Source organism: Centroberyx gerrardi, chromosome 12 (genome assembly GCF_048128805.1).
Source record: "Centroberyx gerrardi isolate f3 chromosome 12, fCenGer3.hap1.cur.20231027, whole genome shotgun sequence".
In the NCBI taxonomy this organism is placed as follows: Eukaryota; Metazoa; Chordata; class Actinopteri; order Beryciformes; family Berycidae; genus Centroberyx; species Centroberyx gerrardi.
This window is the reverse complement of record NC_136008.1, coordinates 1633079-1660231: the sequence shown is the minus strand read 5'-3', so window position 1 is coordinate 1660231 and position 27153 is coordinate 1633079. Positions and strand designations below refer to the sequence as shown.

At 43.5% G+C, this 27153-nt stretch overlaps 2 protein-coding genes and 1 non-coding gene across 3 annotated transcripts; 1 reads left to right on the top strand and 2 right to left on the bottom strand.

Moving 5' to 3' along the window:
* Window positions 1–584: 584 nt before the first annotated feature.
* On the bottom strand, window positions 585–14102 carry tmem116 (transmembrane protein 116). The gene is made up of 11 exons (XM_071923544.2): window positions 13973–14102; window positions 11592–11638; window positions 10512–10575; window positions 8703–8834; window positions 6899–7003; window positions 5488–5537; window positions 5094–5177; window positions 4472–4607; window positions 3646–3790; window positions 3398–3477; window positions 585–1025 (listed from the first exon to the last, which is right to left on the bottom strand). Exons 1-11 carry the CDS (start codon window positions 14051–14053, stop codon window positions 858–860), a joined length of 1092 nt encoding a protein of 363 aa, XP_071779645.1. The 5' UTR covers window positions 14054–14102; the 3' UTR covers window positions 585–857.
* Window positions 7837–7908, top strand: trnae-uuc (transfer RNA glutamic acid (anticodon UUC)). Its single transcript has one exon. It is a non-coding gene; the product is annotated as a tRNA-Glu (tRNA).
* A 2890-nt stretch (window positions 14103–16992) lies between the features above and the next one.
* On the bottom strand, window positions 16993–26106 carry LOC139930357 (uncharacterized). The gene is made up of 8 exons (XM_078287051.1): window positions 26013–26106; window positions 24417–25123; window positions 23663–23965; window positions 20625–20760; window positions 19451–19782; window positions 18631–18744; window positions 18267–18465; window positions 16993–17874 (listed from the first exon to the last, which is right to left on the bottom strand). The coding sequence occupies exons 1-8, from the start codon at window positions 26104–26106 to the stop codon at window positions 17240–17242; spliced, it is 2520 nt and encodes an 839-aa protein (XP_078143177.1). The 3' UTR covers window positions 16993–17239.
* Window positions 26107–27153: the final 1047 nt, after the last annotated feature.

Genomic DNA, 27153 nt, shown 5'->3' with positions numbered 1-27153 from the left:
AATGGCTTAAAAAAAGTGCTATACAAAGAAAGTCTATATTATTATTTTTTTAATTTATTTTTATTATTATTAGCTTTATTTGTGTAGCACTTTTTTAAAAGCAGCTTACAAAGTGCTATTTTATTTGATTTTATTTGATTTTACACCCAGCAAAGACCTGCCTTTTGAGTTTTGTAATGATACTAACGGAACAATTTCTCAGCAATAAGGATGCAAGAGTAAATCCATTGTTCAGCCGTTTCTGGCAAAACGCCCACGGAGCCGGGGTTGTGGGTGGGGGGGGGCGGTGGGTTGTGGGCGGGGGGGGGCGGTGGGGTCTGGGTCCCAGCAGCCTCTGAACACCACATCACACAATAGCTGAGGTCACGCTCCCACGTAAAGCCACGTCTCTGTGAACGCGGTGGAGATGCGATGTGACGCCTCCGTGTGTTTCTGCTCGGTCGGTCGGTCAGGAGCGACGCCACGCTGGGAACCTGCAGAGGAGCGGCGAGGCAGCGCAGGACGACAGAACGACGAGGGACAGGGAAGTTCTGAACGCTGCGGCTGTGGCGTGACAATACAGTGTTATTTATATCACTTATAAAAAAGAAAACAGGCTGAATGACAGAGTGTCGTTTCAACAGCTCTTTCAAATCCTGTTTTCGCCATCGCTCTTCCTCTTGGTGTAAATTCCCCCTCATCTTCCCTTTTCTTGCCTCAGCGGTTCAGGATCAGTTCATGGCCTCCTGTGTCAGAAGCAAGGTGCTTTCCCTCTCAGTGAAAATGAAACCTGATACTTTCCATGCAGTGCAGACAGAAAACACCTGGTCAGTGGCAGTTGGTCAGGTCATGCGTGAGCGGCTCAGGGACTCTCCTGTCTATCCTGTGGTGCGCAGCGTGTGGTAGCCTCTCTTCTGAGAGCGCAGGAGAGGCGTCTGGGTGTCTGCGTCCCGCGACAACACCGTCCTGCCGGCGGAGCGAAAGTGTGTGTGCGTCCAACCGTAGACCAGACAGTTGAGGAAACCCTGGGAGCCGGAGGTGAAGGCCTGCAGAGAGAGGAGAGCAGACACAATCACAACCAAGTAACATAACATATAGTGGAGGCTTTTACACAAAGGACTTAAAGGGTAACTTCGGCGTTTTTCAACCTGGACCCTATTTTCCCATCTTTTTGTGTCTAAGTGACTAAAGGGGACAACATTTTTTGAAATTGGTCCAGTATTGAGCGAGATCGCTTCAGCCGGCAGCCGCGAAACGAGCTGCAATGTAATCCGACGGGGCAAATCACACCGTCAATGTACGTCCACTAAAAGTTCTTGTTTTTACCACTGACAGGCTCAGATTGTTATTATAAGTGTCTGACAACATTATGGAAAGGACCCTACAGAGTAGGGCTGCACGATATTGGAAAAAACTGACATTGCAATATTTTTTTTTTTCTGCGATATATATTGCGATATGAAAAAATACAGGAATTTTCACCAAATGACGTGAATAGCTCTATCAAGCCTTGCCCCTTTAAGAAGGTGGCCTTGTGGGTAACCTGCGCAGGTGACGTAGCAGGAAGTGAGTGTGTTTTTAGCCGCAGCCAGAGTGAGTTTCAGGATGCTAAGTGAGTAAAGTTAGCATAGTTAGCGGGAAAAGAGCTTAGAACGTCACCGAGAGGCCGTGCATTATGTTCCCTCTGTACCGAAATAAAGTGCCAGTTCTCCACTGCAGAGTCGGTCCGGACTCTTAGTAAAAAGCTTGTTACCAGCTACGAGCCAGGCTAAGCTAAAATAGCTAGCACAACACCAGAGGCTTCCCGACTACGGTTCGGAGCCGCGAAAGCTGGAAAGGTAACATACACTACTCTTATAACATTTATGTTATAGCAATTATGTTATATCAGACAGACTTCTCTTGTAGGTTAGTCATGGAAAATGAGAACCGTGCGAGTTTTCCTTTTGTATCAAGCAGCAAAAAAGTTGTAGCATGACGTGTTTGAGTTAATTTGCCTTACTTGACATCGCACGTCCTGCGATGTGACTATTGCACATGCGCACATCGCGATGACGATGCTGAAACGATATATATCGTGCAGCCCTACTACAGAGAAATGAAACGTTTTTCTTCACCTTTCGCTTGATCCGGTCTGTGTGTAACCAAGTCTCGCTCAAGTCTCGCGAGAGTTGAGTTGTTGCAGGAAGTTACACACAGACCGGATCAAGCGAAAGGTGAAGAAAAACGTTTCATTTCTCTGTAGGGTCCTTTCCATAATGCTGTCAGACACTTATAATAACAATCTGAGCCTGTCAGTGGCAACAAGCGATTTGTCCCGTCGGATTACATTGCAGCTCGTTTCGCGGCTGTCGGCTGAAGCGATCTCGCTCAATACTGGACCAGTTTCAAAAAATGTTGTTCCCTTTTAGTCACTTAGACACAAAAAGATGGGAAATACCGAAGTTACCCTTTAATAGAACAAAGAAGAATGAGTGAACACAATGCAGCATGGGTGGTCACAGTGGGAAGTGAAGTCCTAACTGGCAGTGTCAGTGCTTTGCTCTGCGTAGGGAACACAAACGCACACCAAATACTGACATAACAGCTTCACAGTACTGACACACATGGTACAGAACAACAGACCTAAAGTAGGTGCAGACCAGATTTCACCAGACAAACAGTTCACCTCCATTCGTTCTCAATGAGAAGTGAATAACCATGTGTGCACAGCATGGCAGGACAGGTGGTGACACGAACCAGGCCCGCCATGTGATTAGGAAAGTTGAACATTTTAATATTATGCAAATGAGCACAATGTTTGCAGCACGAGAACCAACCACATTTGGGCATAAAGCTTGGGGCTGTTAGTCTGTAACATTAAATACTGCTAACTGTAGCTCTGGTAGGCTAAACAAGTAACGTTAGCTTGTTAGTTTAACAATCGCGTCACATCCAAACAGCTGTAGCCACTTAGCTAGCTAGTTCACTAGAGTAAAGCACAATGTCAAGATGACATTTTCCATATGTTTATGGATTATATTTGGGCAAAATGAAATGAAGAAAATGCTAAAATATAAAATAGCAGGAATAACAGCAGGAATTGGACCGGACATTTTCACCTGTTGGTCTCATGAACAGGTTAGCTAACGCTTCAGTTTAGCAGCTAAAACAGTTCGCTTCAGGTTAGTCTCAGGTTTTGCTCACAGATCAATAAATGAAAACTTGTTGTCATGAGGTGGGAGTTGAACCATCCGCTCCCCTGACCTCTGACCTCCGACCTCTGACCTCCACACCCTGACTGTCCACCGTCAAACTACTTCCTGCTTCACGTTATCTTTCCTGGTACGGAAACATATTTCTCTCACTTTTCCTGCACTGAACACATTATTTGCAGTTTAAAACTCGTCCTCATGTCTCCATGTCGGCGCTGACTGACCTGTGTGATGTAGAGAACGACTCCAGCCAGGCCCTGACCTGCTGAGGGCGCCGCCAGCCACACAACCGCCAGGTAGACCGCTGTGGACAGACACACACACACACAATGCTCAACCTGACACCATACTTCATCACTGTGATCATAACGGCCAATCAGAACCAGATAATGCTGAAGGTGTAACACATGAATCAAAGTGTTAAGCAACCGAATGAAGTGACGACTGTGGGATGAAGGGTGAAGGAACGGACCTGGACCCCAGCAGAAGATGAAGACGGAGGGGTAGAGGAGCATCCGTCTGTCCATCGCACGGAAGGACGACCACTGCCGGTCGCCTAGGTAACCGCTGGAGGTCACGACCCGCCTGTAAATATGCCGGGCCTTTCCCATGAGCATCTGGGGCAAGACAGGAGAATTAAAGAGGCTGTAAGCAGAAGTCGGCATTTTGCGTCATATTGTCTGCTGTAGATTAGCATCTCTGCTATTTGGTGTTCAGTCCAAAATCCCCATGGAAATTATGATGGGCTAAAAAAAATGCTAAAAATAAGGGCTAAGACTAATTAATATACTACATTTGTATATTCATTAGCATCAGCGTTGTGAATTTTGATCTTTTAGTTCATCATCTGGGAAAGCGGACTACAGTAGCAGTGAAGAGCGACTTCCTTTACTTCTAGTTTACACACAGTTGCACTGAATGATTGTAGTGTCGTGTCATGTGACGATGTGTATGATTTAATGCATTTCTTATTGGGCTGCATTATTGAATTCATACTGTTGTAGACCTACTACTTTTTTCTATTTATATCTATGTAATTGTATTCTAATGTTTTTCTACTCTAGACATGGATGTGACCTCCTAGACACTCTATTTCTCGGCTGATTGCCCTGTGATGTCACTGATTTGGAAGATTTGTAGATTATATAAATCACTGAGAAGATGTGATATTTTATCTTGAAGAAGGCAATATGTGCCGAAACGTCAATTCATAATATAAAATGAAACTATTATATTTGAGTTGCAAGTGTGCGGCTCCCCCCCCCCCTCCTCCCTCTTCTTCTGCTGTGTGACCTCACCACGATGCCAATCAGCGTGAGCAGGAAGGCGGCGAGGAAGATGGCGATGCGGTAGGCGTGCAGCAGGCTGCAGGCTCGCAGCTGCTGCCGCTGCTCCGGGGTCAGGTACAACGCTCCGGTGTGCAGCAGCAGACACCTGAGGAGGAGGAAGGAGGAGGAGGAAGAGGAGGAGGAGGAGGAGGAGGAGGAGGAAGAGGAAGAGGAGGCAAAAACATCAAACATCAGACATGCTTTTGCTGTCAAAAACTGCCTTTTCTCCCTTGCTCTTACTTCTTATTGTCTGTTGTAAGCTGAAAGAAAGACTTCACATCATCGTCTCCCATATCTTCCTTGTGTAAAATCCTTTCTTCCCTCTCTCTTCAGCTCATTCATCCATGATTATTCCAGGGTCACAGGGATAATTGTTCCATCTGTGACCTCTGACCCTTGACCTCCTTACTATTGGTAGCTTGTAATATTGGCGATCTAGCAGTTTGAAGCTTATTCTACTGTCGACCTCACTGGAAGTCACTTTGGATGAGACTGTGACAGTGTGGGGAAAGTAAATAAGTAACTCTCTCATTAGCTACAGTTGAAATACCCTTGAGCAAGGCAGCTAACCCCAGCTAAGTCCCACACTCACCTGTATGGCTGGCTGAAGTTGGCGTAACACTGGCTTATGTTTCCTTGTACAAACACCGGCGTCATCAGCAGCACAGGCAGCAGACTGCGGGCAGATGGAAAATTAAGTAAATACTTTTTTTCATGATTCCCTATTGGGGAAGGTCCCGATCAGCTGTTGTCGATCAGGATTTTGAGAAGTTCAGGTTCCTTCATCTGTATCATTTTCTAAATCACTTGTTTGTTTTGCTTTTTTGCCTTTTTCTCCCAATTCTGCCAGTTCCCCATGTAGATATCAAAGACAGCTCCTGGGTATAACTGGGTTTTAACAGCTGTACATACCTAACCAGGTACAAACAGAAACACATAAATTGCACTCTACTTTTCCTCAGTGTTAGAGAGGAGTTCAGACTCACCCTGAAACCAGTGCAGTGATCTTGCTGGCGGTCGTCACTCTGGTGGGAAACTGGGAAAATGAAATGAAAAGGTAAAATCACATGAAAAGGTTCAAGTGACAGAACGCTCAGCGAGATCTGAGTTCACACAAATTTCTCATATCATCACAGACTTTTCATCTCTATTTAATATCACAGTTAGGCTCGGTGAGGTTCAGGTAATGGGAAAGTGTCGGTTTATAATCAGATTTTTAGGTAGAAATATGAGTTCCCTGTGTAGCTCAATGGGTAGAGCAAGGCACTGACACTGCTAGGGTTGAGGGTTCAATTCCCATGGTAGTTGAAAGGGAAGAATATGGCACCATCCCTGGAAGAGTTGAGGGTTTGATTCCCACCTGGACTCAAAAATCTACCTCAGCGTACAGGAAGGCACTTTTGCTCAAGTCTGACAAATGGCACATAAGAAATGCATGTTCCCCCTTATAATGATTAGCTTTGCAAGCCAGAAGATCTTGTTGTTTGATGACAGCTTGTGAAATACTCAATTTTTTATGATACAGAATAGAAATTAATTTCAATTAGCTTAGTCAAGATGGTGGAAATATGGAAAGTAGAAGTCTCTCAGTGGAGCTCAAACCTCCACCAACACTGAACAATTCTCCAACTTCAAAGCTGCAGCCTCCGTAACACTTTATGTTTGTTTACCGTTTGTCTTCCGGGTTTGATTTTCCCACAAACTAGCACGTGAAAGCAACACTGCTGACTTGGAAGTCCCGGATATCGGACTTTCCCACCAGCACACGAACGCAGCAAAATAGTTCTGGCTAAAAAAAAAGAAAACAGCCTAACGGTGGAAATCCCAATTCTGGATCACCACCAAAATCTGATCAACTGATCCTTGGGCCGAGAGCGATCTGTCCACCAGATTTCAGCCAAATTTGTTGTAACTTTTTGAGATAGACAGACAGACGGACCGACAGACAGACAGACGGACCGACAGACAGACAGATGGGCCGACAGACAGACAGATGGGCCGACAGACAGACAGACGGACCGACAGACAGACAGATGGGCCGACAGACAGACAGACAGACAGACAGGCTGACAGACAGACAGACAGACAGACAGACGGACCGACAGACAGACAGACAGGCTGACAGACAGACAGACAGACAGACAGACAGACAGGCTGACAGACAGACAGACAGACAGACAGACGGACCGACAGACAGACAGATGGGCCGACAGACAGACAGATGGGCCGACAGACAGACAGACAGACAGACAGGCTGACAGACAGACAGACAGACAGACAGACGGACCGACAGACAGACAGACAGACAGGCTGACAGACAGACAGACAGACAGACAGACAGGCAGACAGACAGACAGACAGACGGTAACTAGTGATCTCTGGTGGTAATGTAACTACCTGTACTGGGAATCCATCAGTGCTGCACTGGAACTTGCTCCTGATCGACGTGTAGAGGCTCCACACGTAGTTCAGCGTGTAGAAGAAGGAAGCCATGTACAGAATCTGGCAGAAACAACAAAGAGAAAGAACTTTTTTTTTTGCAGTATAGTATGCAGATTTGGGAAAAAGCTTCATTTAAAGGGGGTTCATAATAACTTATGTCATTTTTATTTATTTTATCTTTATTTTACCAGGAAGTCCCATTGAGATCCAAAATCTCTTTTACATTGGAGAACTTCACAAAATATTTTCACAGCAAAACCAAAACTAGTTTCTGCAACCACTGCACCGATACACTTTCACCGCAGGTTGGTTTTTAAATGGAAATTCTTTGATCGAATTTCCACTTAAACATCTAAACATCACTTCCTGAAAAGATAAAAGACAACTAGCAGCAACTAGAAACTAGCAGCTGATCCGGGGTCAGTGGGTCCGTACAAAGGAACTAGGTCAGGAATGCTGGGTGGTTTTTGTCTGGCCTGGTTCTGCTGTGGAAGTGGACGGGATTTGCTGCTCTACTTCATCCCGACCCGTCCCACTAAAGCAGGTTCAGGTCCGGTCAGCTGGGGCACACGGCCCACAATATCGGGCCTGAGAGACGGGAGTGTGTGTGTGTTGTCTGGTTTGAGGTGAAGTTTCAATAAAACTGTGCGTGGCAGGATGTTGTAGCGGCTAGTGAAGTCGTCCTCTAACCGGACCTGCTGAAGTGCCCTTGAGCAAGATGTCTAACCCCGACCCGCTGCCGGCCGACAGGCGGCTGAACCTGCAACCAACCACAGGGAGAAAGAGCAGTTCCCTTTTTTGGGGGATCAATAAACCAACACATTTGGACACAATAATTGTACATTGTGTTGAAAAGTATCAGAAATGTCTGTTGCCCTGAAGCAGCTGTCAGCTCCCATATGGTCTAGCAGTCAGGATTCCTGGTTTTCACCCAGGCGGCCCGGGTTCGACTCCCGGTATGGGAACCAATATTTACCAAATTACTTGTCCCGGATCAATTATCAATACAACTCATGTCGCTTTGTTATAAGGGTGTCCAGTCCACCCAAACTCATCGAAGACCCCATGAAACTGCATCTTTACTTCCTTCATGTGATGCATTTCCTGCTGAAACAGGATGTTGGGGGCGGGACATAACACAGTGAGGGATCATTCAGAAGTCTAAACCAATAGGAGATCAGTCAGGGAGAGGAAGGCGCTCTACGAACCAGCAGTCCCTTACATTTGGGATTTACACACATAACCTTACATTTTCATTTTCGCTCAATTCACCCCTTAATTCATGCAAAATCCCCTTAAAATTAACTAAGGGAGTTATTAATGAGGAGATCCCATTAATGAAGGGGCGGAGGGGCGGGACTGTTCAAAAATCTGTGATGCTTTTTATGGATTTTTATTTCCTCCTCCTGGTGCAGCATGATGTCACCGTTAGAGATACTCTGTTTTCCAGGAAGTAAAAGTCATGGGAGTTCATTTGGTGGGGACTTTAATGTCTCTAACGCTCAGTGCTGTGCGGGCCTACCTGCTCCACAGTGTGCAGGTGGGACATCAGTCACATGACATTACATCAGTCTCTAGCGCTCAGTGCTGTGCGGTCCTACCTGCTCCACGGTGTGCAGGTGGGACATCAGTCACATGACATTACATCAGTCTCTAGCGCTCAGTGCTGTGCGGGCCTACCTGCTCCACGGTGTGCAGGTGGGACATCAGTCACATGACATTACATCAGTCTCTAGCGCTCAGTGCTGTGCGGGCCTACCTGCTCCACGGTGTGCAGGTGGTAGCAGTCGGCGTGTCGGCTGCTGCAGTGCTGAGAGAAGAGAGCGGCTCCGATCAGCCAGCAGAGAGCCAGCAGCAGGTCCGACACACTGAGCAGGAACAGAGGCTGCAGCTGGAACACACACACACACACACACACACACACACACACACCTCAACACTTCAGTCTGATCTGATAGATATGATGCAGTTTGACTGATTACATATAAGTTTTAGGTTTAGTTTAGTTTTATTATTAGCACATATTAAAATCAACAGTGTAAATACACAGTAAAACAAGAGTTGTGCAGGAGAGGTTGAAAAAACTCAAATGAGTTTGTGAGACTAACCTCCCCTAAGAAAAGACAATATTAAAAAAAAATCTATCATAATACATTTAAATGCAATAACTAAAATACTAATACAACTGGGTACAGGACGATATGAACAGAATGAATAGTGCGACTAATAATGATAACAGAAAATAGGAAAAAAGTGCATGGATTATTTAAAGAAGATATTGCATGGTTAGGTTCATCTTACTTATAAACAAAGATTCAGATTAACTATTTTTTATGGGGTTTAGCAGACTATTCCATAGAAGCGCTCCTTAATATCGAACAGACAATTGGCCCTGTGTGGTTCTAAAGAAAGCAGAATATTGTAGAATTTATCAATACTAGACTGGGAAGCCCTTAACCTCAACGAGTTTCAGTCGAGAGTTTTAGTGTCCCATGATGCTCTGAATGCTTCAGAGGCTTTTCCATGCTGACAAGAAGAAAATTCTTGGGGAAAAACTGAATACTTGGAAATTTTTGGCATGAAAATGAATGGAAATTTAAAGATCTTCAACATATTGTTGAAGATCTATTGCTATTGTTAGCTTCAATCTGAAAAATCTTGGTATCAACTGACCCTCAAAAGCTGTAGACTGTGTGATATTTTCTCCTGTACAACTTTGGTGCAACAGCTTTACTGTCAGACTCACACCTGTACCGTGTCAGTGAAAGTACAAGCACACAGAATTGTATTGTGTAATTTTTGCAGAGTAAATTTTAGATTTCTTTCAATTTTTCGATTTTGTTTGAAAATCTTGCTTTTGCTTGTAATTGTTTTAATCCATTTGTTTAAGTAAAGCACTTTGAGTTGCATTCTATGTATCAATGGTGCCAGAGGTGGGGACTCGAGTCACATGACTTGGACTCGAGTCCCAGTTTTAATTGCTTGAGACTTGGCTTGATGCATGAAGAGAAGACTTGAGACTTGACTTGACTTGGGTTCTGGTGACTTGGGACTTGACTCTGACTTGTACTTTGATGACTTGAAAAGGTTTCTAAAGTCTTGACTTGAGATCTTGTGTTTGTGTAAATGACTTAGATTGAAAGTGATGAGATTTGTTCCAGCGGACGACTGAATTTAAATTGTGTTTTCTGAATTTGTATGGAATGATTGAATTTATTGAAGTTGAAACTGATTCTAGAAATCAAACTCATGATGCTCTTACCAAGTTTTTATCCTATTAAAACCATATTGCATTGAAAAGTCCTAGATATTTAGTTTTCTTTAAGATATTAAATTGATACTGGACTCTTGATTTGTTCTGACTTGACTTGCTGTTCTACATTTAGACTTGAGACTTGACATTAATGACATGGACTTGACTTGGACCTGACTTGGTAATCAACATTTAGACTTGGGACTTGACTTGGGACTCGAGCAAAGTTGACTTGGTCACACCTCTGAATGGTGCTATAAAGATAAAGTTATGATTATTATTATTATTATTAAATGTATGAGTCGTGTCACTGACCTCGGGCGTCCAGATGAGTTTCTGTGAAGCTGCGTAAACGATGATGGATCCTGAACCCAGAATGCTGCAAACACACACTGCTGTTAGAATGATGTCATGGCTCATTTTACATCTTAAAGCTCTGTGTGACTCTGGTCTTGGGTTGAGTATCTTCCTCCATGATAAAACCCCCAAATCAGTGATTCTGTGATCTGTTGCTCGTCAGAATCTGCTTTGTCGGCGTTCCTTTATGTGCTAGAAGTGATTTTCAGACTGTTCCTCCAGACAACGGCAGTGAATGGAGAGAGAAACAAGCACAATTCTCCAGTCTGCTCTACCGGAGCAACAGATCACAGAATCACTGATTTTAGGGTTTTATCATGGAGGAAGAGACACGACCCAAGATGCTACCAAAGTTTAAGGAGAGTTGAATCTGTATTATGAAAATAGTTTTGCATTGACTTCACCTTTAGGAATTATAGTTATCTTTATATAATAACTAACTTTATTTACGTGTCATATCTGTAAACAACAGCTACAAGACAAACAATACAAACTCCAGACTCCAGAAAAGTTATGGGAAAATAGAAGAGGCAAAACATAAAGCGGTGAATATAGTAAACAACAACATCCTTTATCTCTCTAATATGATCATTCTCGGGTCACAGGAGTATTTGTTCTGTCTATTATCAGGTGCTGTGACCTTTGACCCCTGACCTCCTTACTGTTGGTTGTTTGTAATGTTGGTGATCTGGGAATTGAAGCTGATTCTACTGCATTGTTTGCTTTAGTCTTGTATCTGACTCTTGATACATACGATAAAACAGGTCAATAAAATGAAAATAAAAACCTGTAAGTCTGTAAAAACAGTTATGAGAAATTATTTAAAGGATCACAGTGATTTATGTTGTTTTAGATCAAATCTGTGAGTCAAATATGAGATGAAAAGAGAAAAAAAAATGCTGCAGTATTTTGAGTCAGTCATGAATTTAGACTCAAACCTGTTCAGTCTGGTGTTTCCTAACCGGTTCAGCCATCAGGAGACTCCAGAATGAACTAACGATAATAAACCGATAAATAATCAATACTCATCATACTGACCTCAGAACAGCCATGGCCAGCTGGATCCACCTGACGGCTTCATACACCTGCAGACAGGAGAAACCATCAGCATCAAGAGACTGTCGAACATCGCTGCGGTCAGACAGAAACCAGTCGTCTCCACAGACTGAGAAGTCCGAGAGTTTAGAGAAAAGAAAGATGATTTTCTGACTGGATTTCTGATGTTTCAACAGGTTTCACTTTATATTTTAAGTCAGAAAAAGACTAAATTGGATGGAGGAGGGTAAACACACCTGAACCTTGTTCTCCATCTTTGTAAACTGACAATAATCCCAATGATGTGAAATTCAAAGTCTACATCACAGTACATGGGGTTCGACCGATATGGGATTTGAAGGCTGATACTGATATTCTTGTTTTGAAGCTGCCAGTAGCCGATATTTTGTGCAATATTTAATATCTTTAAATTTGACCATTTTCATGCCGAAATATTCCCGGTATTCAGAGTTTCCCCCAGAGTTTTCTTCCTGTCAGGGTGGAAAGTAGAGAAAGTTTATAATTCAGAGCATCATGGGACACTAAAACTCTCCACTGAAACCGAAACTAGACAGTTAGCAGCTCCTTAAACAAAAGTAAAGAAACTAAAAGGTCCTGCAGGTTTTCCAGTTTCTGTGTCTGTGGTCAGCAGGAACCTGCATCAGATCAGACGGGCTGATATCTGATGTTTAATAAAAGGTCAATATCGGCTCCTATCAGTCTAACCCAACAGTAAGTCGAGATGAATGTTATGTGAGGAGAGGCTCTTTTAAGGGAGAAAAGCATAAATTAATAAATTTCTGAAAATATTATTGATTTTTGTTCATATTTGTGCTTGTTTGACTGCAGGTCAGTTTACTCTCCTTTTGTTTCCCACTGCAGCAGCGGCTTCATCTCAGTGTGGATTCATCCAGGTAGGAAGATGTCCAAAAAAAACAAAAGATCTTGTTTTTGTGTAAATGATTTAGATAGAAATCCACTGGACATAAAATGAAGAGTTGAAGACGTTTCACCAGCTCAGAGATTCAGTGGTGGGAATTTAAATTTGAATTAAACTCTTCATTTTATGTGCAGTGGATTTGATTTATATATAGGCTACTGTATATAAGTGTATATGTTTTTGGATACTGGCTATATCCCACAGCAGCGATATAAACTTGTGCTGAGGATTTAAAACACCAAATCTGACTCTGGTCATTAAAACTAGAAGAGGAGGGAGAGCAGAGAGGAAATTAAGATTAGATTTAGTTTCTTTGCAGAAATGAAGAGTGAAAACTGAAAAAGAGAAGAAATACAAGCTGTGAAACAAACAAGACCCCGAGGGACTAAAACAGAAAATATCAACAAGGAGAAGAAGAAGAAAGAATCTAAATAACAGAGAGGGGAGAGATGAGCAGAAACCAGATGTGTGACCAAGTCAGCTTCACTCGAGTCCCAAGTCAAGTCTCAAGTCTACATGTAGAACAGCAAGTCAAGTCCAGTCCAGTATCAATTTAATATCTTAAAGAAAACTAAATATCTAGGACTTTTCAATGCAATATGGTTTTAATAGGATAAAAACTTGGTAAGAGCATCATGAGTTTGATTTTAATCAGTTTCAACTTCAATAAATTCAATCATTCCATACAAATTCAGAAAACAGAATTTAAATTCAGTCGTCCGCTGGAACAAATCTCATCACTTTCAATCTAAGTCATTTACACAAACACAAGATCTCAAGTCAAGACTTTAGAAACCTTTTCAAGTCATCAAAGTACAAGTCAGAGTCAAGTCCCAAGTCACCAGAACCCAAGTCAAGTCAAGTCTCAAGTCTTCTCTTCATGCATCAAGTCCAGTCTCAAGCAGTTCAAACTGTGACTGGAGTCTCCTCCTCAGGTAGAAACAGGTTGACAGTAAAACTCAGCAGAGGAGGATCAGGCTTCCTGCAGCTTTTCAGTTTCCAGGTCTGACTGTTCAGCCTGATGCAGACTGACTGACTGACTTTTACACAACAACTAATATCACAATATGAGGAATGACAGCAGGTCTACAGCTGCAGTACTTGTGCAGCCATGTGTGTAGGACTGAATAATGATAGTTTTCCATACTTTTCTACACTTTTTGTGTAATTTTTATGTACTTTCCTACACCTGGAAAATTTTGAAATTAATCTTCCAAACTTTCCAGAGTTTGGAAAGTTTCCAGGTGTGTGCAGGAACTCCGGAGAACGCAAAAACAGAAAAAAAGAATTTGTTCCCAAATGAGATCAAAATTATCCAAATGAAAATGACAGCCATAAAATTAAACAATTATGGCCTTTTTTTTTTTTTTTTAAGAACAGTAGATAACTAAAGTCCTTAGTTGACTAAATAACACATCCTCCCCCCTCCAGGTAAAACACTCACCTCAGTCCAGTCTTCGGCTCCTGTCGTGTTTTTCTGGCTGCTGTTGGCAAAAATCTCCTCCAGACTTCCTGCAGCCGACATGATGGAAGATTAACCTGCTGAAAACTGACAGAAAAACCTGGAAATCACACACAGCCTGAGGGTTCAACTGCACAGCTACTGGTCTGGAGCTGATGACTGAACTCTTCTGTTTATATCACACTTGACTCCGCCCACTCCCCCCTCCCTCCTGCTGGCCACGCCCCCTGGAGGAGCCGCAGCAGGAGGCTGGTTTGGTTCAGGCTGATGGTGAAAACCAGTGATGTAGTGGGAAATAAGGAGGAGGGTGAACTCTGACCTCCAGTTAGTGTTTATCAGCGGACAAACAATTACCAATATGAAGGAAAATCAATTAAACTCTCAGATCAGCATCAATATCCAATCTTTATGTGACTTTATGTGAATTTAATAGTATTCTACTATGAAAGTATAATGTCGTAAAGATTTACGAGGTTTACTATAAAGCTAGTAAACTCTGTTCCTGCAAATAAAAAGGAAAGTAACCCAGGTTTATTTGGTTTCCCTCCACTTCATCCCTACTAACTTCCAGCCTGGTGTCTCCATCTGCTGGTGGACTGGAGAAGATAACAAGGCTGTGAGAAGTGGTGGAAAGAGTCTCTGGTCTTCAAAACCAAGAAGTTACAGGATCAGTCACTGTCCGACCCAAAAAAATCAACCTGTGAGAAAAGGAAAGAAACCCTGTTGAGAAAAGTGGACTGTCCACATAGAGGCTTATTATTACCCATCAGGCCTTTTCAGCAGGGCTTCTGGACTTAAAGCTCTGTGTAGCTCTGGTCGTCGCTTGGCTCGTGTTTCTTCCTCCATGATAAAACCCCCAAAATCAGTGATTCTGTGATCTATTGCTCCGGTAGAGCAGACTGGAGAAATGTTTTTTTTCTCTCTCCATTCACTGCCGTTGTCTGGAGGAACAGTCTGAAAATCACTTCTAGCACATAAAGGAACGCCGACAAAGCAGATTCTGACTATATATAAAAAACTAGTCCTGCTGCTGAACTGTTTTTAAGTTAATCTCTTTTTTTATGTTTATTAAACCTTTCAGTCTGAACAAGTGGAACACCGAAATCCTGTCGGAGGAAACTTATGATGGAACAAAGAAAATAATACGTTTACCAATAATTGTGAATAGGCGAAAAAAAGTGAGAGACTCGATTTTTATATATTGTCAGAATCTGTTTTGTCAAAGTCCCGTCTCCCACCTGACATGACATTACATGGAGATAAAATAAGACCTCTAATAGCTGGATTTAACACATTTTAATACTTTTTAAGTCCTTAAATTGAGATAATTTAAGAGTTTTTCCAGACGTTTAAAGGACCTGCAGACTCTGTATTCAGTGAATACACACGACTCATATTTCAGTAGCTTTATTTAACAATAATCCTACATGATCCAGATATGAGGCGAACTATCAAGACGAGACACACCGGGTTACACAGCAGTAGTCAGAAGTGAATTTGACTGATTTCTGTTTTAAATAAGCGTCTCTTGTCTTTCACAGCGAGGCTGACCGGAGACTCGGCGGCACGGAGACTCGGCGGCACAGAGACTCGGCGGCACGGTGACTCGGCGGCACGGAGACTCGGCGGCACGGAGACTCTGCGGCACGGAGACTCGGCGGCACGTCACGAGTCTTCTTCAGGCCCTTCGGCTTCGACTCGCCGGCGCTCTCCTGTCAGATTCATTAGCAGCAGCAGCAGAGCGGCGAGCGGTCAGACAGAAACCCACTTAAAGCTCCGGGTTCGATCCCCCGAGTGTCCGCACAGGAAGTGTCCATGAGCGACGCGCTGGATCCTCCGACCTCTGACCTCCGACCTCCCTGTGGACGGGCGGGAGTCTCCCTGCGTCTGAAATGGCTCCCTACTCACTACAAGGCTTGGGTGATATCCAAAATTTTATATTGCGATACTGTCCCGCCAAAATATTGTGTGGGGTGCGGTGGCGGGGTTTCTTTTTTCCCCCCTGCTTTTTTGGGGGGTATTTGATTTTATTTCTTCCACATTACATCAAATTTCTAGGCTATAATAATAATAATAATTATTATTAACAGCCGATATTCAATATTGCAGGAAATATAGCGATATTCACAAAATATTGCGACATTCGATAATATCGAATATCGGCCCGAGCCTACTCCCTAATCCCCATCTAGGCAACGTCCATGGAGACATTAAATAGTTTACTAAATAAACATGAATTCCAACATCTACACTATATTTACCAGTCTGACTCCTGACTGAATGTTTCTCATTCTCTTAAAGCCATTTTGATCTAAAGGCTTCTGCTTAAATGCTTGAAATGAGTTTCTTAGACAAATATAAATAGTGAAGTTGATCCTACGTATGAATTTCTTTCCAAAGCCTTTGCCTTTCCATCAAGGCAAAGAATCTAAAATATAAGATAGTTTTGATTTAATACTTTTTTGTTCACTGCTTAATTCCATTTGTGTTATTTCATAGTTTTGATGTCTTTACTATTATTCTAAAATGTGGAAAATAGTAAAAACAAAGACAAATGTGCCGTGTCCAAACTTTTGACTGGTAGTGTACAGTATTGTCTTTTGTCGTCATTCAGCGTCCAAATGATTCCTGTAGAGTTTGAGCTTTTGATATCGATCCTAATTAAATCACGTCTCGCCCTGAGACGAGCTGCAGCTCAGTGAGCAGAGACTGCTGGAGCTGCTGGAGCTTTCATTTCAACAGTTTGCTTTGTTAACTAGATATTACGGGGCATTGTGGGATATATTTAGTGCCCTCAATTGTATGCCAAATTTGATTTGAGAATTCGGACAGTAGCCCAAGAAGGCTCATGCCTGAAACACTGAAACAGTAAACTAAATAGTAAACAGGGAGCCAGTCGGACCGGAGAATCAGAGCAGCGGTCGTGTCGGAGTGCAGGACCGGACGCTCCGCTTCACATTCCTGTTTCCTTTCCTCTTTCAATCACCAGACAGATCAGCGTCTGTCCGTCGGTCCATCAGCTAAAAATCTTTAACTTAATGGTAAAAAAGTCACTGCTCTCATGCTGGAATAACTTCTCCAGCAGCATCATTGGTTACCAGGCAAGCGCTAGTCCTGATGTGATTGGTTGCTGACAAATCGCAGCCTTGTTGTGGCGACTCGGCGCCCGGAGCAGCCGGTTCTGGTGTTTCACCGTTCAGTAACTAATGTTAAAGTATTTGAGTCGTGCCTCAGTGTTTTGTTTTGACGTCAGAGCGTCTCCGCCTCCTGCGTCCCCGAGCGAGAAGATAAAGACGACAGAGACGACAGAGACGAGGACGGCGACTCGTGTTTCTTCATGTGGTTACGGAAGATCCTGGCGCCGCTGAGGTTCTTCTTGCAGATGTCGCAGAAGTACGGCCGGGCCTCAGAGTGCATGCCGACGTGGTAGGTGAGCTCCAGCGCCCGGCTGAAGCTCTTGCTGCAGAAGGGACACTGGTAGCGGACGCCGGAGTGCGTCATCTGGTGGCTCTTCAGAGAACTCTGCTGCTTGAAGGTCTTCTGGCAGACGGAGCACTGGTACGGCCGGGCGTCGGTGTGCAGCCGCTGGTGCCGCCGCAGCGCGCTGGAGAAGGTGAAGCTCTTGCCGCAGTGGGCGCAGGTGTAGGGTTTCTCCCCGGTGTGGATCCTCTGGTGCTCCGTCATGTGCACCTGCTGGGTGAAGCTCTTCCTGCAGGTGGGGCACTGGTAGGGCCGCTCTCCGGAGTGGATCCTCAGGTGCTTCTGCAGCGCCGACGCCTTCTGGCAGTCGCGGCCGCACACCGGGCAGCAGTGCTTCCGTTTGCCTCCGCCGCCGCCGCCGCCGCCGCCGTCGCCGTCCAGCAGCTCCGAGCGGCCGTGTTGGTCTGTTGGAGGACAGCGAGGTGGAGGGAGTTATGAAAAACAACTGAATCTGTCAATCTGTCAATGAACATGCTCTGTGTTTATCTGCAGTATTATTCTGCTGTCAATACATTCAGCAGATTTGATTATTTTCATTATCTTCAGTTCCTTCAGACAACTCAAGCATTGAATAAGAACATTTTCATAGAGAGCAAATGTAAATACATATTCTTCTCTCATTTACTTCAACTGTTTATTATTTGGACAAATAAACATTATAATAAACAATATTTGTGCAACACCTTTCTTAACAAATTTACACCACTACTACCACTACTGCCTCTACTATTAATAACAGTGTTACTACCTCATCTCTGACATCATCTCTGACATCATCTCTGACATCATCACTTACCGATCCTCGCCGGTCTCCAGTCTTCTTCCTCGCCGTCTGAGTTGATCAGGCCGCTGACGTCTCCTTCCTCGTTCTCCACCTTGTCCTCCTCGTCCTCCAGCACCAGCCGTCCTGACAAGTCCGGGTCGCCATGGTTACCGGGGAAAGCTCTGGGTTTGGGGATGAAGGATTCAGAGGTGCTGGACTGGCCTTCTGGCTCCTGGAGGAAAGGTAGACAGAGTTTATTATTAATAATAATAATAATAATAATAATAATAATAGTGTGCTCCTGTGTTCCTCTGTTCTGTCAGAATAACAGATCAGTGGATTCTTAAATTGAGCGCTTTGTCCCTTTACAGCTGCAGTGATTTTCTGGTTTCCCCACCTGCTCCTCCAGATCCTCCTCCTCCTCCTCCTCCTCTTCCTCCTTCATCCCTTCCTTCTCCTCTCTCTCCGCTTCCTCCGCCTCTTCTGCAACTTTAATGTTGAACCAGAATTCCTGAAAGAGAGACAATATTACAGTTCAGGGTTCAGTAACTAATCCACTGTTACTCCCAATATATTATCTGATCTGAAATATGTTACTTTTGGATTATTTTGCTTATCCATAGAACATGCTGTTACATGAACAATTTCTTCAACAATAATAAATTCTGACTGCAAACTGAGTGATAAATAGAAGATTTATCAAGGCGAGAGAGAGAGAGACTTTATTCAGATGGAAACCAGGATTCTTGTTCTTGTCCTGTCTTATCTTAAGTTTCAAAGATAGGAAAAATCTTATTATGCTTTTACAGAAGCAAACCCTTAACTCATGGTTGCGTCCTGTCTTATCTAATCAATCAATATCCAATCGATACATCATCCGGGAAGTTAAGGAGTTCATCTTGAGGTTTCATCAACCTCTCTATCTCTACGTCTCTCTTCATTGTCATTCAGACCCAGCAGAAGTCTGGCTGCCATCTTTGTCCGTTATTTTTTTAATCTAGGACTGGTTCAGTGTTATTCTAAAACAGGATTCCTAAATTAGAATATTCTCAAGTTAGGACACTTCTGTAAGAGCTAAATCATCCTTAAATTTCTGCACAGTATGTCCAGGACCTTAAGAAGCTTTCTGTTCTGAATCACTGCTGCTTCAGGACATTTTAACACTTTTAAAGGTCTTAAATGCAGAGAACTGAACTGCAGACAGACGGCAGCCTGACCTTGGCGCCGTCGGCCGGGTCGGCGATGAGTCCGTCCCGGATGTGGATCCTCATGTGTTTCCTCAGCAGACAGGGCCGCAGGAAGCTCTTGGGGCAGATGCTGCAGGGATGAGGTTTATCCGCCATGTGGATTTTCTCGTGGGCTCTCAGGTTGGTGGAGGTGGAGAAGGCCTTGCCGCACACCGAGCAGGAGTACAGCTTCTCCGCCGCGTGGATCTTGACGTGCTCCTTCAGGCGGGACGGCCTGGGGTAGCTCTTCCCGCACACCGGACAGACGTGCGGCTTCTTCCTGACGCCTGCCGGCCCGTCTGAGTCTGACAGGACCAGCGACACTTCAGGTCCGAACGGGAAAGGTAAAAGACACTTTAGATTTACCAGGATCACCGGTCCCTACGCTCCAGGCAGATCTCACAGCCTGGGTTACATTACTGGCTAGACGTCTGATAACGCCCCGTTCTCACACTTCATGGATAAAGGATATTTTCAATCTCATACAGCTGGAAAAAATTAGATGTTCAACGAAAGGCTCCTCCAAGAAATTTGATGTGGGGCCTTTCTTTGCCCAGGCAGAAAAAAATACTTTTCCAGTTTCCCTGAGTAAAGAGCCATTATATTTCAGCCTGAAGGGAAATGATGATATATTCCTGTTTAATGAGATGTGGGATAAGTATCTGACCCAGGTATTGAATGTTTTCTGTGAAAATTGACCAAGTTGACCATGTTTCTTTGTTTGTTTTGTATGTTATTGTCTTTTTTTTTTTTTTACGATACTGTCCTAGTCACTGTTTATGTAACCACCTTCTTGTATTATAACACAACACACTGTCATTTACAAGTGCTCTTATACTGTTATTGATTCATGTGCTCAAATAAACAAAGGTTGTAAAATAAAAACAAAACAAAAAACATTTACCTGATTTTCACATTATAGTCTTGAATGAATGAAGGTCTAGCTTCATTTCTCTAAGCTTTTTAGTGGTAACATGCATGTTAATTGATTTATGAGCAGCCCAAAAGACTTGATGTGTTGAGTTTTATTCATGTTACTTGTAGTCTCTGGGTTTTGTCTGCAGGTACTGTACATTGTTGACTTGGTTTTTACTATGTGCATTTTATTGTATTGTACAGTTATGGTTGTGTTTAGACCTTGGCGTGTTTGGAAGTCCGTGCTCACCGGGCTGGAAGTGCAGAGCTTCAGTCACAGCTCTGGACTGCCTGTCCTCCTCTAGGTCCTCAGCTGTACGGTCCCGCAGCCCGTTACAGCCGGCAGGCGGCGAGCGGTCAGACATGATGAGCTGAGCATCCGACACCTGGAACAAAGACCGATCAAACTGTTTCACTTTCAGTGTGATAACTGAGACTGTCACTGTACGACATCACTGTGCCTCCACATCTGCTCTGGAACCGCCGGCTGCAGGATCCTGTTGTTTTATTCATTCACATTTTGTTCCATATTATTTTCTCCCACTTTTCCTCTCCATGTCTTTACATCACTCAGATAAACATTATGGCTGCACAATTAATTGCAGATAATCGTACACGGCGATACTGAAGTGTTTATATTTCCCAGTGTGGTATATGAAGCTCTCCCATCACTCCCGACCAATCACAGCCTCTCAGCTCAACGTGCGTCATGTGACCAAAACAAAGTTCAGATGAAGCAGCAGAGAAACTTTACAGAGAGAATCTGTGGAAAAGAACGGATCGACCCGACCTGAAAACCATCTGGAGACTCTTTGGTTTGAAATCAGATGAGAAACAACAACAGATTCTGACAGTTTGTCTTGGAGCTGAACCCAAAGTAATAAAGTAGGAACTATTTAATATATGAATTTAGTAAATAAAGACATAATAAGACAGTAAGACAGAAAACAAGACTTTCTAGCTGCTGCTGCTTTGAGAAACACAAGGAAAGCTGCGAAAGTGCATTCAAATAATTTTGTTTCCTGAAACTGAGACAAATAATTGTGATTATTAATCATGATCACGACATTTAGCAAAATACTGTGCCACTGTGACAGTTAACTTCTACTGAATGAAACAGTGAAGTTGAACTAAACTAAAACCTGACTACACTGCAATGTTACTAAACTAAACTAAACCCTCACTAAACTAAACTAAACTAAACTAAACCCTGACTACGTTGCAATGTTAAACTAAACCCTGATTAAACTAAACCCCGGTCCTTGGGGGTTTAGACAGGGTTTGTTTTAGTAATGTAATCAGGTTTTAGTTTAGTTAGGGTTTAATTTAGTTTAGTAACATTGCAATATTAGCAACACGCGTTTCTTGTGTATCCAGACTTTAATTCGGCCCGGGAGTGAACCTGATAAAACCACTGAAGCAACAGGTGTAACTTCACACAGGACCAAAGTAGCTTCTGATGAACTGATGAACAGACTAACATCACCTCAACTAGGAGCATTACATTATTATATCACAGCCTGTATATTAGATTTATTTTGATGATTTCCTCTGTAGTAAAACAGAAAACTCCCACCAGCCCACAACACTGACACAGAGCGCGACACAGACGGGTCCAGGGCCAGGGTTTGGATATTGTGTATTTTTTTTTTAATCATAATGCAGCTTCCATATCGGCTGTTATGTTGGTGCTGATAAAGTACGGTATCCTGGTTTGAGAAACGGTAACGTTGCTATAAAAACAGTCTTTTCCAGAGCCGGTACTCGTTTTGCAGCGTTAACGTTACTTTCCGTCACATTTAGCATCGGCGGCTCGTTTAAAATCCACTCTTACGATCGTAAAACTTTGGCAAAACTTATTAATTTGCAAAGAGATAATTTTTTCCATTAATTTTACCGGATCATCAGGCTCCAGCTGACCTTAGCTGAACCGCGTCGCTCATGATAACACTCCGCTGTGTTGCTGTTAGCTTGAACCAGCAGGGAAGCTGTGCGGCGGCGGAACATGTCCTACGGGAAAACAGGTTTTGTGGTTTTGGTTCCCCGCTACAAAAAGTCCCGTTCAAGTTTTTTTTTTTACGTCAAGAAAATATTAAATAACGTTTACTCCGAGAATTGTGTGCATTTTCAACGATTGCAAGTGTTATTTGACGTTATTCAGTTTTTTTCCCTCTTCTGTTGCCATGCTCATGTTTTAGAATCAAACTCAGGATATTTGAACTGCTGTCAGATCTACAGCATCTGCAGATTTAAGGAAGTCAAATTTGAGACTTTAATAACATTTTACATGATGCTTGGTATAGAAACCAAGACCATTTTTACTTAATAAATAAATAAAAATACATTAACAAAAAGTGGGGGGAAAGATCCTATTCCTGACTGAACATGCTAATGAATGTTCTCAACTATAAGTACAGCTGGGCGATAATTCAATATTCTGGTTTATCGTCTTTCAGTGGAATCATATGGTGATGATATGGTGATTTTGGGATATCATGACACACAATATGGCATGTGACAAAGGCCCGGTCCGGATTCAAACCCAGGACTTTATGTTTACAAGGTACAGTGCCTTAGACCACTGATCCAGCAGGACAACCCAGAACAGTTTGTATTGTTTTAAACTGTTTCCACGCTTTAGTTACTCATGCACACACTTTACTCAGCTGTGCCCATGTATTACAAAATAACAGAGGTGTGACCAAGTCAACTTCGCTTGAGTCCCTCAAGTCTTGAAGCACAAGTCTGAAGTCAAGTCTCAAGTCTAAATGTAGAACAGCAAGTCAAGTCAGAACAAATCAAGAGTCCAGTATCAATTTAATATCTTAAAGAAAACTAAATATCTAGGACTTTTCAATGCAATATGGTTTTAATAGGATAAAAACTTGGTAAGAGCATCATGAGTTTGATTTCTATAATCAGTTTCAACTTCAATAAATTCAATCATTCCATACAAATTCAGAAAACAGAATTTAAATTCAGTCGTCCGCTGGAACAAATCTCATCACTTTCAATCTAAGTCATTTACACAAACACAAGATCTCAAGTCAAGACTTTAGAAACCTTTTCAAGTCATCAAAGTACAAGTCAGAGTCAAGTCCCAAGTCACCAGAACCCAAGTCAAGTCAAGGCTCAAGTCTTCTCTTCATGCATCAAGTCAAGTCTCAAGCTATTCAAATTGTGACTCAAGTCTGACTCAAGTCCAAGTCATGTGACTCGAGTCCCCACCTCTGCAAAATAATTTTTCCGGTGTCACCTGTCCATCAGAGGTAAACCCCGCCCCCTCACCTGGTCTCCGGGCAGCAGGGAGCCGTTGGCGGGCGGGGCGCCTCCTGCCTCCCTGCTGTGGATCTCCTGGTGCTTCCTGAAAACTCTCTGGATGGAGAAGCGTTTCTTGCAGACGTCGCACTGGAAGGGCCTCTCCCCGGTGTGGGACCTCATGTGCTCCTGCAGGCGGGACGTCCTGCTGAAACCCCGGCCGCAGATGTCGCACACGTACTGCAGCGCCCTCTGGTGGAGCAGCTCGTGCTGCTGCAGCTTCTCTGAGGTGGAGAAGTCTTTCTCACACAGGAAGCAGCGCAGAGCCGTTTCCTCCAGAAGATGAAGACAACGTGTGATTATTCATTTTGGAAACCAGCGAGCCTTTTGTAAAACACAACGACAGTACAGACGCTTCACACAGGATGTTTCATGATGTCTTTTAGTGACGGACGATCTGTTTCTCTCCTGATACGATTCAATACGTGATCTGAGGTTCAGGATCAATACAACCAGGATACGATGTGATCAATAAAAGTTCAGTGACAACAAAGTCTGACTGCAGAATTCTGTTTATTTCTGAGACTCAAATCTTTCTAGCGATGCCATTGGCTGCTAGAATGTAAACAACAATTTAAAAATGTATCATATTGTTTTTACCCTCTATTTTGACCTTTTGTATGATGCTCATCTGGTTGTTAAAGCACTTTGTAAACTGTTAATAATGTTTACCCTTATTATTTGTAAGTGCAGCTTTAATGTGAACGGCTGCAGCAGGTCTCACCTTGCTAGCTCCAGCTGCAGGTTTCTCCCCGCTGCCCTCCTCTGCAGCGTGTGTCCTCATGTGTTTCCTCAGCAGGCCGGGCCGGTTGAAGCTCTTCCAGCAGAGCGGGCAGGGGTGCGGCTTCTGTCCGGTGTGCAGCCTGACGTGGTCCCGGAACGACGACGGCGTGGAGAACACCTTGTCGCAGAAGGAGCAGGAGTGCAGGTTCTCCTCGCCGTGCGTCTTCTGGTGGGTCTTCAGGCCGGTGGTGGAGGCGAAGCGCTTGGGGCAGAGCGGGCAGGGGAAGGGCCGCTCCCCGGTGTGCGTCCGCTCGTGCTGCACCAGGTAGCGGCGCTGGACGAAGCCGCGGCCGCACGCCGAGCAGCGGTAGGGCTTCTCGGCGGCGTGGTGGAGCCGGTGGCGCCGCAGGCATCCCGGCTGGGCGTAGCTCGCCCCGCACTCGGAGCAGGAGTACGGTTTCTCCCCGGTGTGCACCCGCTGGTGGACGACCACGTTTATTTTCCGCGTGAAGCGCTTCCCGCAGACGGAGCAGCTGTACGGTTTGTCGCCGGAGTGCGTGGTCATGTGTCGCACCAGCCGGTACGGCCGGGAGAACTCTTTGCCGCAGACCGAGCAGCGGTGGAGCGCCTTCGACCTGCAGCTGTTCTGGTTTAAACCAGGTTCTGCTGATGTGGAGGGACGCTCGGAGTCAGAGACAGAACCTTCTCCTGCAGGAAATTAAACTGATGTTGGTTAATCAAAGACACCATTCAACAGCAAATTACTATCTCTACAGCAGTGATTCTCAACCTTTTCCATATCAAGGACCCTAGTTCAGTCCACATTAGAGCCACAGACCCCCATTTGATGAGATTTTGTCTCTCGGGCCCAAATCTGAGAATATTTTTATTGTCAGGTCTGATTTTGTCCAGAACTCCATGACTGTCTGTATTGCAGGTAGAGAGATAACAGAGAAACTATGATCAGAACATCATTCTTCTACATTCTCTAACTGTGTTAACTTCTAGTAAATTAAATAATAGTGAAGTTTAACAATTCATCAGTTTGCTGGGGACCCCCTGGAACCCACTCAAGGACCCCTGGTGGTCCCCGGACCCCACGTTGAGAACCACTACTCGCCACATACACAGTGAACTGCTGAAGGATCAACAGCTCAAGCTTCTTCTCACACAAAAACATATCAGCTCTACTCTCAGTGAAAGCAGCATCAAACTTCTATTGTTGTTCAGCTCAGATTAAACTGCTACTGTATTTTTTTTTTGTGTGTGTTTTGGTTCTGTATATTTACCATTTTAGATGTAAGAAGACACAATAGTGAAGAGGTTTAAGCTTTATTTTGAGGGTATTTTCAGCCATATTGTACTAAAAAATATGAAAAAACGTCAAGAGGAACTTCCAATTTAAGGGTTCCAAAAGTATTTGGACAGATCAAGATCATGTTCAATATTATTATCATGCAGTATGTAAAGGAAAAATCCCTAATATGTAACTATTCCTGGAAGCCTTTAACCCTTAAATCTGTGATTCTGACCAGAAGGTTGCCGGTACGAATCTCTGTTCTTCAGAAAGGTTTCTGAGATGAGTTTTTCTCTTTACCTCCACCAGGAAGCTGCTGATCATCCTCTCTTCTGTTTCCTGCTTCCACTTCCTCTCCGTTCAGCTGCTCCCGCTCTGCTTCTTCCTCCTCCATCTGTTTTCACTTCTCATGTTACAGCGTCATGAGAGCTGCTGCAGCCTGGAGGTCCGGGAGCTGCCGGCTCTCCACCAGACCAGGCCTCTGGAACAAAGACAACAGGAGATAATTAGAGACCAGTTAAGCATGTGTCAGTCCTGGCCAGCATAACCGTAGTCTTGAGTTTAAATTTCACTTTGTACACTGAAAAGAAAGAAATCTTCAATTATTAGCATGTGTAATTTGGTAAATTATTGTTTCCAAAGTGCCTCACAGCACCATGAGGTCACACATCTTTAGCAAAACAGGGAATCGAACCCCCGACCCTGGCAGTGTTAGTGCCTTGCTCTACAGCTCTGAGTAAATACAGATACCAGTTCAGAAGATCGGTCTGGGCAACAGGCCTTCGATTCAGTTCAGTCTATATGTTTTACCTTATTATCCTTTCATGACATGGAGAAAATACTTCATTCATTCATTGATTCATGCTTTTATTTCTTTGGGTCTCAGCTATAAAACTCTTTCTCTCCTTCAACCAATCCAGAACGCAGGAGCCGGGCTTTTAACAAGAACTGACCATAAAACTCCTGTTTCAGCCTCCTCACACTGCTACCAGTTGCTTTTAGAGTAGATTTAAAGATTTTATTGCATTTTTAATTCTGTTCAGCACTTTCTAACTTTGTTTTGAAAATTGCTTATAAATAGTGTATTCTTATTATTATTACATCTGTAGCCAGTAACTTCCATCCAAAGCCACTGGTGTGAAACATAGACTGTAGGTGTGAAAGAGAACACAGATGTTCAATAAATAAATAATTACTTTATTCTTCCGCCAAGGAATATAGTTCTGAACAGCAGCTAAACACAGTGGTTGCTAATCAACACATAAGAAGCTTTGGGAGTGATTTTAGATTAGGTTATTAATTTTATTAGTTATGCTGTCACCATAGATATAAAAATATGTTCTCGCAGGCATGCGTATATTACAATCTTATATTATTAATATTCAAATAGCCGCGTGTTTATGTATTATAACACCACATAACTATTATTCAAATTAACCAT

Coding starts and splice junctions, on each gene's coding strand:
- tmem116 (XM_071923544.2), bottom strand. CDS start 14,053: ATGTCGGCTGCAGGAAGTCTGGAGGAGATTTTTGCCAACAGCAGCCAG. Junction 4,608..5,093: donor AACTTCAGCCAGCCATACAG/GTGAGTGTGGGA, acceptor CCTCCTCCTCAG/GTGTCTGCTGCTGCACACCG. Junction 3,791..4,471: donor TCACGCTGATTGGCATCGTG/GTGAGGTCACAC, acceptor GTCTTGCCCCAG/ATGCTCATGGGAAAGGCCCG.
- LOC139930357 (XM_078287051.1), bottom strand. CDS start 26,106: ATGGAGGAGGAAGAAGCAGAGCGGGAGCAGCTGAACGGAGAGGAAGTG. Junction 25,124..26,012: donor TCAGCAGCTTCCTGGTGGAG/GTAAAGAGAAAA, acceptor AATTTCCTGCAG/GAGAAGGTTCTGTCTCTGAC. Junction 18,745..19,450: donor ACCCGGCCGACGGCGCCAAG/GTCAGGCTGCCG, acceptor TCTCTCTTTCAG/GAATTCTGGTTCAACATTAA.